At 49.7% G+C, this 16,721-nt stretch overlaps 1 protein-coding gene across 1 annotated transcript; it reads left to right on the top strand.

Annotated features, from left to right (window-relative positions):
* Window positions 1-202: 202 nt before the first annotated feature.
* On the top strand, window positions 203-15,713 carry TEX29 (testis expressed 29). The gene is made up of 5 exons (XM_012811510.1): window positions 203-260; window positions 4,294-4,404; window positions 13,735-13,804; window positions 15,113-15,270; window positions 15,679-15,713. The coding sequence occupies exons 1-5, from the start codon at window positions 203-205 to the stop codon at window positions 15,711-15,713; spliced, it is 432 nt and encodes a 143-aa protein (XP_012666964.1).
* The last annotated feature ends 1,008 nt before the right edge of the window (window positions 15,714-16,721 follow it).

Here is a 16,721-nt window from a genome sequence, read left to right as displayed (position 1 = left end):
TTGCTTGTTTTATGAAAAAGTCATTCTTCCCTCGGAACAGAACCAAGAGGGTGGGAAGCTGAGGGTCCAGGGGCATGGTGGGTAGGTAAGTTCCCAAGAGGCCCTCCTTGTGGGCAGGAGTAGCTCCATGGGATCCTGCTGTGCTGAAGGCTTCTGTTTTCCAGGCTTGCTTGACCACGTTGACCACTCGTTAGCTGCCGCCATGAAATATGAACCAGAAATCAAAAAGTCCCCACCCCACCTCCTGAAGAAATTTGCAGGTGAGATAGCAAAGATCCCTGGGGATGGTGTTGACTGTTAGCTCCAGGTGCCAGAGCTGGCTGGAGGGAGTTATAAATAACTTGGGGAAACACTGTTTTTCTTAAATTTCATTTCAAAAATTCACCTGAACCTGAAATTTTCTAGGTTAACAAGTAAGAACTATATTTAACTACTGCTATGTTTAGGGGTCAAAGGCATTTTCTCTCTGAGGAGCCAACACACCCCTTGGTTACCCCATGACTTGTACTGGGGAGTCCCTCTTTCACTACAGAAAAGCACCCTTACCAGGGAAGCTCCCTGTCCCGTTTCTGTCTGGGTGACAGACTTCCCCTGGGATCGTCAGAGTGCATAGACAGTTGTGTTGACTTTCGGATCAGGCGAAGGGAGGTTCTGAAGTGAGTGCGCCCAGGCGCTGGGCTGCTGTTTCTATGCTCTCACCTGAGCGTGTACCCACACTACTTTGGTAATAAGCCAACTACAAGAAGATGTGAGGAAGAGAAAAGGAATCTGGTTTTCTTTTTTTGTTGCTTTTGCTTGGAAGGCAGATGAGGGAGCCGTCTCCTCCCCAGGGCCCAGCTGCCCTTGGAGGCCTCTGAGGCTGTGGTGCCACCAGAGCTGTCACCCTGGGGGCAGGTGCCTTCTAGGCTAGGAGGAAGACCCCAAAGGGGTGTCTGATTTTAGCCCCAGAAGGAACAAGACAGGCACCTGGGGACCTGAGGCAGAAGCAGAGGCTGCAAGGCAGCTCCTCTTATCTCCTGGCCCCCTGGTTGTTGGGCGGATACAGGGAACCAAGGTCCCTCTCTAGCTCTCCTGGGCAGCCCTCCTAGTCTCTGCCCTGGGACCCTGTGCACCAGGGCTGCTGGGGGCCCTCACTTGCCCGGCCTGTCTGGGACCATTGGAGGCTGGAGCCCTCCCCAAGGCACTTGGGGCCAGGTGGGGGCCATTCCAGGGGTGCCAGGGCACAGCCATGTTGCCTCTGGGGGCACTGCTGTATGCGCCCACTCTGGGCCCTGCTGGTAGCCTGGAGGACGAGTGTGGGGAGGACAGGGCTGTCTTTGCTCTCCTTTGCAGACTGCCATGCAGCTGTTTCCTTGAGTATTTTGTTGGTTTAGGCTTGTTGGGAAACTGAAATGACAAGGCTGGTTCTGCCCCGTTTTTGAGCTACCTTAGGCATTGCTGTAGGGCCCTGGCATCTGGGTGGAGGAGACAGAGGCAGCCAGGGAGTGTCAGGGCACATCTAGCCGACAAGGGCCTGTCCCTGTAGCTCAGAGCTGCCCTCCACTCAGCCCTGGATGCAATGGCAGGCGCTGCCAGTGAAGGTGGCAGATGAGCACTTTATGGGTGAAGGACGACGACAGGCGGCCTGCCGATGTGGACAGCCCCCTCCCGGGCCTTCACAGGGGCATCCAGCCTGGCCAGAGCTCTGCTCTCCCTTGGTCGCATTAGTGTATCATTTGTCTATCGTCTGCTGGTTGGTCTAAAATTAACGTCAATCCCCTTGCAAAGTTGCCGTGAAGATTAAATGAAATCATTCCTGCCGTTGCGCCTTGTAAGCTGTAAAGTGCTGTGTGCATCTGTGTGTTCTTCTGGGAGTGGCTTGTAGGAAAAAGTCAGGACTCCAGATCCAGCTGTCCCTGCTCTTGGCCTAGGCAGGGAAGGGCCTGGCAAGGGACTGACCCTCCATGTTCTCTGTGCTATGGGGTCTTGCATGTCCACGGTCTGTGTCCTCCGGCCTGAGCTCTCCGTGTCCCAGTTCAACGGTGGAAGTGCACTGGGATGCCAGACGGCTCATGGCCTCGGCCACCTTGCAAACCTGTGGCCTCCTCACTTCTCCTTGTTTGGTTTCTCGAACTCCAGGAGAACTGGGGGCTTTTGTCTCAGACAACTTGATATTGTTTAAGGTGCAAAGTATCAAGGAAAGGGGTCTCTGGCTATAGAGAGAATAGTGCCTTCTTTGTCCTCGCTGGGACAGAGGTGCCAGGACAGACTGCAGGTGTGCGGTGACAGCTCGCTGTAAGGCCCCCCACGTGCTGGTCGTCCTGAGCCAGGGAGCTGTCATACTGCTGGAGGTGTGTGTGCCCGCATGTGTTCAGTTCTGCATTTAGTCCTGGCCTCCTTTCTCCAGAACAGGAGAGCACAGTGGCTGCTGGACTGCAGCAGGCACTGCCATCCCTTCTGTGTGGCTGGACCTGAGCCCATTGGCGCCCTTCTTCCTCCCTGCCCTGCTCTGACCTAGCTAGGTGCAGTGGACCACAGGACCCTCTGAGGACACCCTGCAGGAGCTGGATGTCTGGGCTGCATTCTGGGCACGTGGCCACTCAGTGTTGGGCAGGGTTGCACCCCCCACCTCCCTCCCTCCTGCAGCGGGGTGGGCGGACATCCCCCACCCCTGCTACACGCTGCCTTTGGGAGGCCAGGGACCCCGCTCACCCTGACCTCAGGCCTTTCTTGAGGAGCATGGTGGAGGTGAGGCCGGACATGTGTCTGCAACACTCCTGGGGGAGTGGATTTTGCTCTGAGACGCGGCAAGGGGTGGGTTGGGGTGGACACTGGCAAGATTAAGCACTGGGGGCCAGCGTGGGGGCACTGGAGTTTTCAAACAGGAAAAAACAGTGGGGAACCTGCTACTGTTTGGAATTCCATATTAAAACCATCACAATGGGGAAGAGTGTGCAAATGTTTAGCGAGATCCTGACGTGGTGATGACCCAGGCTTCCCCAGACTCCACGCCTGATGCCTGAGATCCTGGATCCTATCTGCATCTGCCGGGGTGGGTGGAAGAGTCTCCTCCAGAGCCAGCCAATGGCTTGCAAGTGTTTGCGGCTGTGACCACCACCATTAGTATCATCACCCCGGAGTTGGGGTGCTGGCAGAACTCTGACTTCTCTGGAGTGCTAAGTGTGAACCTGGTGCTGGTGACCACCTGGAGCTGCCTTCAGGAGGGGGCCATTGTGGCTTCCATGAGACCCCTGAGGCGGCCCCTTTGCCTGGACACTTTGCGTCCAGCACACAAGGCCTCTGTGCCCAGGAGCACAGATCTCTTCATCCCAGGGCCTCGGGAACCCAGTTGTGCCTAGGTGAGGGCCTGCCCCCACTGCAGGGTCTTTCTGAGGTCCCTCCAACTCCCTCACCCCCGCACAGGAGGGCAGATAGAGCCACACTCCTGAGGAGAGGGCAGTGATGCAGGTGAATGGTGTGTCCTGCCCCATTCAGGCCCTGCCTGACTTTTCTAATGACCTGTGGGGGCTGTGTCAGGAGTGTAAAGACCCCGGCCTTGGTGGTTTGCCACTTGGAGTGGGGTTTCTGGGGACATCGGGGGCTTCTGGGGACATTGGAGACTGTTGGAGACCCTTAGTCTGAAAGGCCAAATTAACCTAAAGAGAGCAAAAGGGGTCCCTTGAGGGTCCTCTCCCTGCCCCATCCCTTAGTGACAGGTTAGAGACTCCAACAGCTTGGTAGTTGCCTTTGGAAAGGTCTCTGCTGGTTGTACCTGCAAGTGCTGTGGGAGCCCCTTCCCTCCCCTTCCCTCCCCTCCCCTCCCCTCCCCTCCCGTGGGTGCAGGGCCCCTCCCCTCCTTGCCTGGCATGGCTTGCTCACTGTGGCCCACCCTGGGCCCCCAAGGTGGATTGAGGGAGCCCTTTAGGCCTTGTCCTTCTCTGGGAGGGGGGTCATAGCCCAGAGCACACTCTTTATGTTTCCTTTTTTATTTTTTGAAGGGTTGAAACTGGCATTAAACTTGTGTCCTTTGGATTCAACTTTTAATTTCTGAGATAGTCCACAGCTTACACATGAGATATGTGGTGTCTCATGGCCAGAGGACCCTGTACAGTTCTGTGTAATTAATGTGACTTTATTTTGTTCAGAAAGTTAATTCATTCTAGATCTCAGTTTCAAAGAGACATTTGTAAGACACAGAATTTTAAAAATAACAAAACCACCATACGCAGCACAGAGGTCCCCCTCCCCCCTTCACATGACCGCAGAGCCCTGTGTTGGGTGGTGATGATTCTCTGCCTGTCTGTGCTTTTGCAGTGTGTGATATTCCTCTGTATGACATTTGTGACTACAACGTCTCCAGAGACCGATGCAAGGAGCTCGGGTGCTGCTTTTACAAAGGCGTCTGCTATGAGAAAGCGGTTCCCAGTAAGTACTGGCACAGCTGTGGTGGCTGGAACTGCACTGTCCACCATCCACCACCCCTGCCTGTCCTCTTTCCAGGGTCTAGGCTTGCTGGAAACACCTGCTTTGTTCTTTGGTCATCTCATTCTGCTCCAGGTGTTAGAGGGGACAGGAATGACCTGGTCTCTGGGGGTAAGGTGTGTGCAGAGGCTGGACTGGGGGAGCCAGGGCTGCAGAAACAGCTGCTGGTGGTCCAGCCAGGACTCTGTGAGGACAACTGAGCCTCTCGGCCCAGCTGGGGACCCTCCTTAGGCTGCATCAGCACCAGACTGGGCCCCTATGCCTGGAAGCAGCGGGGAAAGAGAAGACACAGGTAGGCAGTGTGTGTGTGGGGGGTGCTGTCTCCCCAGCTCTGGGGATTTTTGAAAGAACCACTCTGAGCTGCAGAAAGTGTTCAGAGAGAAGAGGGCGGGAGGAGGAGTGAGAAGGAGAAACCAGGTGCCCTGGGGAAGGGATGTTTGAATTCGGACTCCTGGATGGGTCCTCACAGGTGAGAGTACCTTGCCTTCCGAGCTTCTGGAATTTTCTGAATTACTAGTTCCAAACCTTCATAAAAGTCCACTTAAAGAACAATGCATTTCCTTGCCCAGTTTGTGGCCCTTTTGGAAATGAAGGTGAATGGGCCTTGGCACCATCTGGGCAGATGGCAAGTTGGAAAGAGCTGCCTGTGACGTCACCCCCCTCGTGCCACTTTCCAGCCCCCCAACCCTTGTGGGAACAAAGTGAGGCCCCTGTGGATGGGAAGTGCTGGACCTCCCTGCACCACCCCTGCCCCCAGCACCTGTTGTTGAATAAATGCACCCAGTTCTTTTCATCTACGCTCAGTACGGCTCAGGAAGTCAGGGAACATCAGTGATGGGGGCACTGCCAGATAGAGCCTGTAGAGAAGAGTGGACAGGACGCTGGCTTGCACCGGGGGACGAGTCTGTTTTGCTTAATCGTGAAGTTCTGTCACCTAACCAAAAGAAGATAAATTTTGGCTTTTCAAAAAGAGGCAATAAGAAGTCACAATGTGCACTGTCATAGTCAGAAAGAATTTCTGATGATGATGTCTGCTCAGATTTTGGTTTTAGAAGACTTGGGACCAGACTCTTGCTTCAGGAGACCCCAGTATTCCTAGGATCCAATGCCCTCCCTGCCTGCAGGGGAAACCATTGGAAGTTGCCTTATTTTTTTGGTTGTTATTTTTCTTGAGATAAAATTCTCATACCATAAAATTAACTGGCTTTTTGTCTCCTCACAAAATTGTACAACCATCACCACTCTTTAATTCTAGAACATTTTCAGCCCCCACCCCCCACATCTCACACCCCTTCACGGGCAGTCCCATCATCCCCACCTATTCATAGAGACGGGCTAGACAGTTAGTATAAATGGACCACACAAAAGGTTTCTTTCACTGTTGTAGATTTTAAGGTTCATCCATGTCATAGCATATATTAATACTTCATTGGTTTTTTATGGTTGAATAATATTCCATCATGTGATTATGCCACATTTTGTCTTTCCATCACTCAGTCGGAGACATTTGAGTTGTTTCTGCTATTTGGCTATTATGAATAAGGCATAAGTTTTTATGTGAAACGTGTTTTGATTTATTTTGGGTATATACCTAGGTGGGAGATGTCCAGGTCATATATTGATTCTATATTTTATTTTTAAACTATTTCCCAAGATGGCTGCACTGTTTTATGGTCCCTCCAGCAATGAATGGGAATTCTAATTTCTCTGTATCTTCATCAACACCTGTTGCTGTCATTTTGGGTACAGCCATTATAATAGTGTGAAGTTGTACCTCTTTCTGGTGATGATTTGTGTTGTCCTAATGAATGACGCGGAGCATCTTTGCATGAGCTCATTGGCTAGTTATGTATTTCTCTGGGGAAAAGTTTATTCAAGTCCTTTGTCCAGTTTTTAGTTGGATTAACTGGTTAGCTGTCTTTTTGCTATGGGGCTGTAAGAGCTCTTTATCTATTCTGGATATTAGACCCTTATCACAGAATGATTTGAAAATGCTTTCTTTTACTCTCTTGGTCATCTCTTCACTTTCTTGGTAGTGTTGTTTGACGCACAGCGGTCTTTATTTTAATGATGTCCATTGTATCTGTTTTTCCTTTGCTTGTGCTTTGGTGTCATATCTAAGAAATCATTGCCTAATCCGAGGCCTCAGAGAGTTGCACCTGTGATATCTGCTAAGCGTTTTCTAGTTATACCTCTGATGTCTATGTCTGTGATCCATTTTATGTGTGGTGCAGGGACAGTATTCATTCTTTTGTGGGTGAATATTTAGTTTTCCCAGCAGCATTTCTTGAAAAGACAATCTCTCCCCCATTGAATCAGCAGCCTGATTGAAAAATCTATTGTCCATAAAAGTGAGAGTTTATTTCTAGACTCTCCTTTCTAGTCCACTGATCAGTATGTCTGCTCTTAGCCAGTCGGTACTGCATAGTTTTGATTACTATAGCTTTGCAGTAAATTTTGGAATCAGGAAATGTGAGTGCTTCACTTTCATTGTTTTTCGAGATTGTTTTGGCTCTTATGGGTCCCTTACATTTCCACACCAATTTTAGGACCAGCTTGTCAATTTCTGCAAAAAAGAAAAAGCCACCTGGTATTTTGATAGGGGTTGTGTTGAATCTGAAGATAATCTGGAGAGTACTGCCAGACTCAAGATATCTGAAGATAATCTGGAGAGTACTACCAGAGACTCAAGTATTCAAGAAGACTTGAGTCTTCTGTTCCATGAGTAAAGGATGTCTTTCCATTCATTTAATGGAAAAGTCTTTGTTTTCTTTCAGTAATATTTTGTAGTTTTCAATGTACCAATCTTGACCTTAATTTGTCAAATTTATTCCTAAATATTTTACTCTTTTTGTTATTATTATAAGCAGAATTATTTTCTTAATTTCAATTACCATTTGTTCATCACTAGCAGCATTATAGAACTCAGTTGATTTTCATATATTGAGCTTGTATCTGGCAATCTTATTAACTCGCTTTTAGTTCTCTTACTTTTTTTAGTTGATTCCTAAGATTTTCTACATGTAAGGTCATCTGCAAATAGAACTAGCTTAACTTCTTCCTTTATAATCTGAAAGGCTTTCATCCCATTTTCTTGCCTGCTTTCTCTGGCTAGGACCTCCAGTGACTAGAAGTTGTAAGGATAGGATCCTTGTGACTGATTTTAGGGGGACATTTCATGTTTCGTCATGGCATGATGTTAACCGTGGGTTTTACCAGATGCCACTTATCATGTTGAGGAAGTTTCTTTCTCTTCCTAGTTTGCTGTGTTTACCATGAATGGGTGTTAGGATTTATCAAATTCTCTTTCTGCAGCTATCACGTGCCTTAATGGTGCTCTTTGTTTCTTCGTATGGATTTGACTCGCTACTGACTGTCTACTGTCCTTTAATTTTATCTTGAAGGACTCTCATGTTTCTTGTGAAGAAGATTTGCAGTGAAGAGTATTCTGACTTTTTAAAATCTGAAATGTCTAAACTTATTTTTCACTGTTGAAAGATAGAATTGTTGGACATAAAATTGTTGGTTGACAGTCACCTTAGAAGCTTTATGCCATTGCCTTCTGGCCTCCGTGGGTTGTGATGAGAAACTGCTGTTAACCGTAGGACTCCTTTGTACATAGTGTCTCGAGTCTGACACACCGCTTTCAAGATTCTCTTTTGTCTTGATAGTTCATTGTGTCTCTAGGATTGGATTTCTTTTTGTCCTTCTCAGAGGTCACTGTACTTCTTGATATGTAGATTAATGTTAATCAAATGTAGCAAGTTTGGCAGTCTTTCAGATGCAGTATAATGTTTCTGCCCCTTCATCTTTCTCCTCTCCCTCTGGGACTCCTATTATGTGTATTTGGTATACTTCATGGTGTCCCACAGGTCTCTACTGCATATTTTTAAAATGCATTATTATTGTACTTTATTTTATGTATTTTAAAATGCGTGTTATTGTACTTTTAACTCCAGAATTTCAATTTGTTTTTTTTGTTTAGTAATTTTTATTTTTTGTTGATATTCTATAATTGAAGAAATGTTATTCTCATACTTCTCATTATTTCTTTAGATATCATTTCCTTTAGTTTTTTGAATGTAGTTCAAAATGGTTGATTTAATGTCTTTGTCTAGTAAGTTCAGTCTGAGCTTCTTTAGGAATAGTTCTGTTGACAGCACTGTCGTGTGTATGGCCATACTTTGTCATTTATCTGTTTTATGTCTCATATTTTTGTTGAATACTGCACATTTTAAGTAACATAACATGACAACTTCAAAATTAATTCCTTCACCATATTAACAGACCATATCACTGCTTTGCTGTTGTGATTATTGTTTATTTGATGACTTTTCTGAGCTAAATCTGTAAAGTCTGCATTTTTTTGTAGCGTGTGAACACTGAGTACTCCTTGGTTAACCTACTGGTCAGACAATAACTGGACAAAAATGTTCTTAGATATCTGAACACATAAGCCTCTTAGGCTTCACGGAGGGGCTTTGTGTGTCTGTGAGTGCACACTTTTGGCTCTCAGCCAGATGGTTCCCAGCTCTGCCTTCATCTTCATTTCCTGCCAATGCCGAGCCTCAAGATCATCCAGAGGTGAGGGCTTGGACTTTACTAGGCATGCCCAGGCCTCTGGGCATGTCTCTGGCTCTTTAGATTACCAGGAATATGTCCCAGCTTTTCAAAGCTCCCTATAGACATTGCACAAGATTCTCCTTTTAAGCTTTTTGGTTAGCCTTTCTGTTCTTTCCCAATTATGTATTTACCATGTTAGCTGGCCACGATTTTAAATAATTACCTCTAATTCAGTGGCTGAGAACTGTATTAAAGGGCCACGGCATTAGGGAGATCGAGAACCACTGCTCTAATTGTTTTCAACACATGCCTGGTGAAAAGGGTGTTCTTGCTAAATGATCTAAGGTCAAATAAAGACAGTCTTCCAGGGAAGCACCAGATGAATAAGGACAATTCTCTGGCAGTGGGGCTTGGAAGAAGCTCCAGCCCTGTTCTGTCCCACAAGTGGCTGCCAGGCTGCTGGTCTTCACCATGATTATGGGCTGTTGATTTCCAAAGTTACCATGAAGCCAGAGGGTGGGCAGGGCAGGTGTGGTCAGGGCTGGTTAAAATGTCCAAACTTGCTGTTCTTACTGAGATTCAGCTGTTCATCTTGAAAAAATGACTTTCTGTAAGCTTTTGGTAAATTTCCAGACTTCTGAAAAGCTTCTTCTGATAATTGTTGACAGAGTTCTTATTGCTTTTACGGAGGAGGGAATGGGGGTGGGGAGGTCCTTTCTCTGCTACCATCTTTCTGAAAGTTAACTCTGGACGTTACTGAACCTCTAGTCCAGTTGTACACTATTGGATAGTGACAGTTAAACAGGACAGGGTACCTTTGCTGCGGGAGTCCCTTCTCCTCGTCCTGCTGTGTTGTGAGCCCATGGCCTTTAGCTAGGGCATTCCTTAGAGACCTTTTTGAGTGCCAGGCCCTCTGGTGTTGAATGTTCTGTCGTATTGCTGCAGTCTGCAGCTCCTTTTCCAGGGCTGGTGACAGATACTCCTGAAGCAGAAGTCATGGCACTGGGTGGTGATTTAGCCATAACTGCTGCTTTTACCTGTCTGCCTCCGCATCCTGGGATTGTGCTCCTGAAGAACTCCAGGCTCCTAAGCACTTATGCAGCTTAGTTTTTCTGAGAAGTTTACCATCTGGGGCTCCTAAGAGCAAGAAAAATAAGCATCCAAAAGATATTTGAGTTTGTTCTTTTAATTTTCTCCATACACAGATGTAGAAGATGTTTGAGTCCCAGGCCATGTCCCAGGGCTGGGCAATGGTCTTTGGTAATTAGTGGTTGTAGTTTCCTTATGTCCCAGTGAAACAGAGACCCTGTGGGAAAGTGGGTCATTGTAGGAAGATTGCTGCCGAGAGGGCAGCTCAGACCCAAGCTGCTGCTGCTACTTTTTCAATGTGTCCCATGCCCTGGGCATCTTTTCATTGGAGTTTTATGCAGGTGGTGGCCGTTTTGTCAGTGTGGGTATGACTATTACCATACACCTGTCACTCACGTGAGCAATGAGCCTCATCACCTTCCTTAGCCGTGTGAGGAACCTAGGAAGGCACATGGGCTCTCCAGAATGTTCCTGAACAGGGCAGCTTTGTAAGTGTGGGTGCTGCATTTGCATGGAAGCAACTTTAACCTTCTTTTCATCCTTCCAGTTTTAATAAATGGGTACTGTGGCTATGCTTTTTCCTGGCTTCTGACTTCTTTGCAGCTCGAGAGGCTGGGCCGTCTGTGGAATGAGTCTGGGCAGTGAGCCTGCATTTGGGTTCTCACTGTGCCCTCAAATTATGTTTCATTTCTTTGACATCTTTCTCTTTCAAAACGACAAATGAACCTTTGTGCTGTGCAAGTTGTAGTATTCAGTGACAGGGTGTTACGAGTTCTTTGTGCACATAATTCCATGTTATGAAAACCTTTCACCAACTTCTTAAATGGGCTGGTTTGAAGTGCACATTGTGTTATGGCATAATCTGTGTTATTAAGAGTATGAACTTGGGGAATTAGCATTAGATCTTTCAGAAAGAACTGGGAATTCAAAGAGAAAGACTTGCCTTCATTCTTCAGTCTTGACTTAGGGTACGTTATTTAACATGTCATTTCTTATAAGTACTTGACTTCAGTTTCTTCATGGGACTTGCTGAGATGATTTCAGAACTTTTGTTTAGCTACATTTGGGGAGACTTCACCAAAATTCAAGCAAACAGTCCTTTCTTCAGTTGTCGCTATTTCTGGACGATCAACCATAGCATGCGGCTTATGCTCTGTTGGGGTTTCTCACAGATAATGTCACTGCACAGACACTGCCAGAGAGATAGACGGGTTCAGTCTCTGTCTTCGGGAGCTTGACATGGAGGAGAAAATTACAGGCACCTGCAAAGCTGTGGAAGTTCCACCAACCGGGACGCTATAGCACCAGCTAAATATTAGATGCATCTCCGTAGGATTCATTCATGTATAGTTTTAAATTTATTCGATGAACTAAGACACAAAATCATAGTAAGCAGTGACCTCAGGGTCCCTCCCTATCCCTTAAAAGTTCTCTCTCTCACTTTATTTGTTCATTACTGTTTACTTGACTCTTTGTTCCCGTCATTTGAGGTGCACAGCTCTGGGCCATGCCTTGTCTTCATTTTTCATTGCTGTGTGAGAAACTACCCTCAGGTCAGTGCAGCAGCATCTGGGAGGCTTAGCAGGTGCTTTGGGCTTGGAAGTCCCACGAGGCTGCTGTCACCTGAAGGCGTGGCTTCCAAGGTGCTAGGAAGCCTCCTCCTACCATGAGGAGTGTGTCCCAGAGCAGTGGCCCAAGAGAGGGCAGGGTGGCCGCTGGTGTCTTTTCACTCAGGCTCCTTCCATGGCAGAGGTCCTCCCTGTCGCTGGCACCACCCTGGAAGCTGGGATGGCAGCCCTGGGGAGGGACAGGCAGGCTCTATTACCCTCCCTCCTTAGAAAGTCACCATGTGAGGTCATGAGCTGATGGACTGCAGACCCTCCTTTGGGCTTCCTGGTTTGTTCCTTGCTGTGGGCAGGAGCCTGTCATGTGATGAACCCAGCCACTGAGTGCCCACTATATACTTCACTTCACTCACTGAGATCACATAATGTGGGAGGAATCAAGGACTTGGGGTGCTGTTGTGAGCTGGTTGGCTTTAACCCCTCTCTGGCTTATGACTTGAGTCCCATGTACAGGGTCTGGGTAGTCTTATCCTTTCCTGGAGACCCTGCAGATGAGTCTGGGGGGTGCAGGACCCATGAAACCTGCTCCTGACCCTTGGTGGTGGATGGGACTGTGCCTGCCCAAAGCCTTTGCCAGAGTGCACATCACTGGTACCCGTGTGACCTTAGTGGGAAAGATGGCCTTTGTGGATGTAATTAGTTACTCTGAGGCCTCGCTGGAGTCGAGTGAGCCTTTATCTGCTATGGTGGTGTCCTCATAAAGGGAAGGAGACGCAAAGGTGGGGAACACGGGAGCCGTGTGACGCTGGAGATTGGCATGACATGGCCACAGACTGAGCCGGGGGCTGTCAGGAAGCAGGGCTGCCTCCCGGGAGCCTGCAGAGAGCAGGGCCTCTGACAGCTGGTCTCCACTGTGGCCTGCAGTCTGTGGGACAGGACCTTCTCTGCAGCCACCTCGCAAACTGATGGACTGTGCAGGGAGGCAGCACCTAATAGCGTCACTGCTGTCAGAGGCACCCAAAGCAGGCCCAGGAGGAAGCGCGGGGGAAACGGAGCTGGTGGTGCACACGCAAGGCAGCCAGCATCTTTCTCTGAGAGTAAAAGTGGTTAGGGAGGAGAACAACAGTGACCTCGGCAACCACAGGAGTCACGTGCACAGGCTACCTGCTGGGCCTGTGAAGACCTTCACTTTACCATTAATTTTTTAAAAGTCCTCCCACCAACCTGATGGCAGAATGTAGAAGGATGGAACTAGAGTAAGAGAGTTATTTGACCACAGGACTTGCCTGGGAGCAATGCCTGTGTGGAAATATTAGGGCTGAAGTGGCCCAGGGAGTTAGCCCTGCGATTGGCTGAGCCCTGAGCAGCAGATGGAGATAGCAATGTTAGGCCGGGCCTGGCTTACCCTCTGCACCCAGAGGCAGGTGCCACACATCTCTGCACAGACAGGCCATGGTCCCCAGGGGGCCACAGGGATGGGCTGAGCAGCCAACCCCATTCTTCCTCCCAGCTCCCCCGTCCTGGGGTGTGCAGAGAGACTGAGACTGTGTGGTCACATGGATTCTGCACAGGGAGATGTGGGGTGTAGTGGCCACCCCCAGGTCACTTTGAAAGGCTCTGGTCACTTTGTGGGCTGGGTTTAGGGAGACAGAAGCAGCTCGGGGATGGTGGAGGCACCGTAGCAAGTCAGAGAAGCTCAGGCAAGCCCAGGGACATCTGTCTGTCATCCCCACAGCATTTGCCTTGTGTTCAGTGCTGGGGACAAATTGACCCAGGTGTCGAGTGACTATTTCCTGGGAACAGGGCAGGGTGTGGGGTTGGGGTGGCCACAGGAGAGGCAAAGGTGCCACTGTCTCTACCGTGCTCTTCAGTGGGCAGAGTGGTCACAGGAGTCCTCGAGGCACTGTCCTGGGCTGCCTCCCATGCAGATGCTGGAGCCCGAGTGTCTAGGTGAGGGCAGGTGAGGCCGCTGGCCTGCCCAGTTAGCTTTCTCTTTTCTCTTTTCCTTTTCCCAATGAACTTGGGTCCAAATGATTCAAATGAACTTGCTTTCCAGTTTACGTGCAAGTGTTCTCTGCCTTGATCGTGATCATTGCCGGGGCCTTTATCATCACCATTATCTACAGGTGGGTCACGTCTGCCCTTTCCTGTGGACACCAGGCTCCCAGAGTGGGCTGCGGGGGGACACCCACTGCCTCTGCTTCCTTGGGGCTAGTGCTGCCGGGCCAACCCGGAACAGCAGTGTGCACCTGGGCTCCAGGAGCTCGCCTGGCGGGGGGACGCCAGGGGTCTTCTCTAGTTGGCGGAAACCACAGCGATGGCAAATGAGCCCCTGAACCTCTAAGACAGTGTTCTTCAGCCTTTTTATCTCACGGCTCACTTGAACCTACAGTTAAACTTCCGAGGCACACTTAAATTTTGTTGACCAAAAAAAGAGTAAAAAAAGAATATACTGGCTCGGCGCCTGTGGCTCAAGTGGCTAAGGTGCTAGCCACGTACAGCTAAGGTGGCAGGTTCGAATCCCCAGCCTGGGCCCGCCAAACAACAATGATGGCTACAACCAAAAAATAGCCGGGCGGGTGTGGTGGGCGCCTGTGGTCCCAGCTACTTGGGAGGCAGAGGCAGGAGACTCGCTTGAGCCCAGGAGTTGGAGGTTGCTGTGAGCATGATGCCACGGCACTCTACCCAGGGGGATAGCTTGAGGCTCCGTCTCAAAAAAAAAAAAAAAAAAAAAAAGAATATACTTACTGTACTTTGAACTTCTTTTGAAAATAATTTGATTAATGATCTTCAAAAATTTTCGTGACACACCTAAGATCCTCTCATGGCTCAGTGGTTGAAAATTGCTGTTCTGAGTGCTCTTAGATCAGTGATAGGATTCCGTCTTGGGAACCTAGGGGTTCTGCATCTGTGGGAGGGCAGCAGAGATCCAACTTGGCCCCCCATGGTCTCCACAGCCCCCAAGTCTCTGTGGCCCGGGTCATGTGTGCAGAATCAGGGCTCCTCTCCCTCTCATGTAAAGGTGAGGAAATGCAGACCCCAGGCGACAGCAGCTGGTGGCTGCCCACAGGGCAGGGCCAAGGATCTTCCCACAAAAGCCCTCTCCTTGTGGCATGCGCACAACCACTGAGATTATTGTCACTTTGTCCAACAAGCAGAGCCATTTGCCTCCTGTGTGGTGCTGCCTGGTGTCCTGTGTGAGGCCTGCTGCCACCTGCAGCCTGGCACGTCCTTCCCTCCCAGGCACTGTCTCTGGTGGCCCAGCTGCCACAGTGGCCTTTTTGGAATATGCACAAGACACTGTAATGTGAACCATGCAGGCACGCAAACACACGCGTGATCACCAAATCCCTTTTCAGAGGATGTCGGGTGGGCGGCCAGGAGAACCTTCTGCCTATTGTTTTCTGTCATGACAAGAACCCGCTTCCCCTCAGAGTGGTTCGAGAGAGCAGGAAAGAAAAGGAGGCACCTTCGGAGGCTCCGCCCTCCGGCAAGACCAGTGAGAAAGACATGGCGTCAACCAACCCTCCGTCGGAGATGAAGACCGGCACTCCAGACACCACGAGGGCGAGCAGTGAGGCCCAGGAAGACGGTGAGATGTCCCCAGGATGGGCTGGGTGGGCACCATGTGTCTCCTCCCAGACTTTGCTCGTGGAAAGCCCTTGTAGCTCCATGGACCCCTCAGTGAAAGTTCTAACTGTTTCTTCAGTTTGGGCAAAGTTCTAATTTAAAAGAGCAGGTTTGCCAGGTAGCTCTGCTCTCAGGTGGGTTCCCTGCTCCGAGCCCTCGTCCTCCCTTCCTGCCCGCCCATCATCCCCGCTCTCCTGGCAGACAGGACAGCATGTCAGCAGGGGGCAGGTAGGGGGTCCAGCAATCGGGCTTCTTGCAGGGCCATGGCTGCCATCTGTGCACCTGGACCTGACGGCCAGTGGCCATGTTTGCAGGGGGACAGCAGCTCGGCACCTGCTGACGGCCTGACGGCCAGTGGCCGTGGTTGCAGGGGGGACTGCAGCTGGGCACCTGCTGACGGCCTGACGGCCAGTGGCCGTGGTTGCAGGGGGACAGCAGCTCGGCACCTGCCGCTGGGTTGCAGGAAGCCTATTGCTCACGTGCTGACTGACCCCTCAGGGGCCTTTGGAAGTTGCTTGTTGGTTTTCCTAGATCAGCACCTTGCCAGGTTAGAGGAAGAAGCCTCTCAAATGATGAGGCTTGTCTTCAGAGACGTTTGTGAGGGAACATAATGGTCTTGCTGTACTGGGCAGTGGAGACAGGCAGGGACTGGCACGAGGTCGGGCGCGGAACTCCGGGCCTCCCCACGGCGCGTCTGTGTGTGCCATGCGCCTGTGTGACGTGTGCTCCCCTTATCCCCTACAGGCACTTTCTGTGCAGCAAGATGACGCCTCTCTTTTACTCTTTTTTTTTTTTTTTTTTGAGATAGAGTCTCACTTTGTCACCCTTGGTAGAGTGCCGTGGCATCACAGCTCACAGCAGCCTCCAGCTCTTGGGCTTAGGCGATTTTCTTGCCTCAGCCTCCTGAGTAGCTGGGACTGCAGACGCCTGCCACAACGCCCGGCTATTTTTTATTGCAGTTTGGCGGGGGCCGGTTTCGAACCCGCGACCCTTGGTACGTGAGGCTGGTAACCAACCCACTGAGCCACAGTTACCCATAAAAGATACTGTTCCCCGGAAGCCCCGGAGCAGCCCAGCGGCCCGCAAGCTGGTTACAAGTAAATGCTTCCCCGCTAGGCATGTGGATGTGTCCAGGGGCCCTGCTGAGGTCTCCTTGGGATTGCTCATTATTCCATTTGAAAACAAAAAACTTTTTCTTGTTTAAAAATCTAGCCACGGTGACAATAGCAGAAATGGATGAAAATGAAGATTGAGATGCAGAAGAAGAGGTGAGGTTGGCAGAAAGGCCCAGACGGGTGCAGGGCCAGTGAGCACTGCTCAGTCACCAAACACAGTGACTGCTGATGAGAAAAATAAAGGTATTTTGAAAATTGCCTCTGGTTTGGGGTCATCTTATTCTTTGCTGTATGTTTA

This window comes from Otolemur garnettii, unplaced genomic scaffold (genome assembly GCF_000181295.1).
Source record: "Otolemur garnettii isolate 467f Iridium unplaced genomic scaffold, OtoGar3 scaffold00161, whole genome shotgun sequence".
NCBI classification, from domain to species: Eukaryota; Metazoa; Chordata; class Mammalia; order Primates; family Galagidae; genus Otolemur; species Otolemur garnettii.
The sequence above is the reverse complement of the archived record's forward strand: the minus strand, read 5'-3'. Positions and strand labels throughout refer to the sequence as shown.

Coding starts and splice junctions, on each gene's coding strand:
- TEX29 (XM_012811510.1), top strand. CDS start 203: ATGAAATATGAACCAGAAATCAAAAAGTCCCCACCCCACCTCCTGAAG. Junction 261..4,293: donor CCTCCTGAAGAAATTTGCAG/GTGAGATAGCAA, acceptor GTGCTTTTGCAG/TGTGTGATATTCCTCTGTAT. Junction 15,271..15,678: donor CAGTGAGGCCCAGGAAGACG/GTGAGATGTCCC, acceptor CCGTGGTTGCAG/GGGGGACTGCAGCTGGGCAC.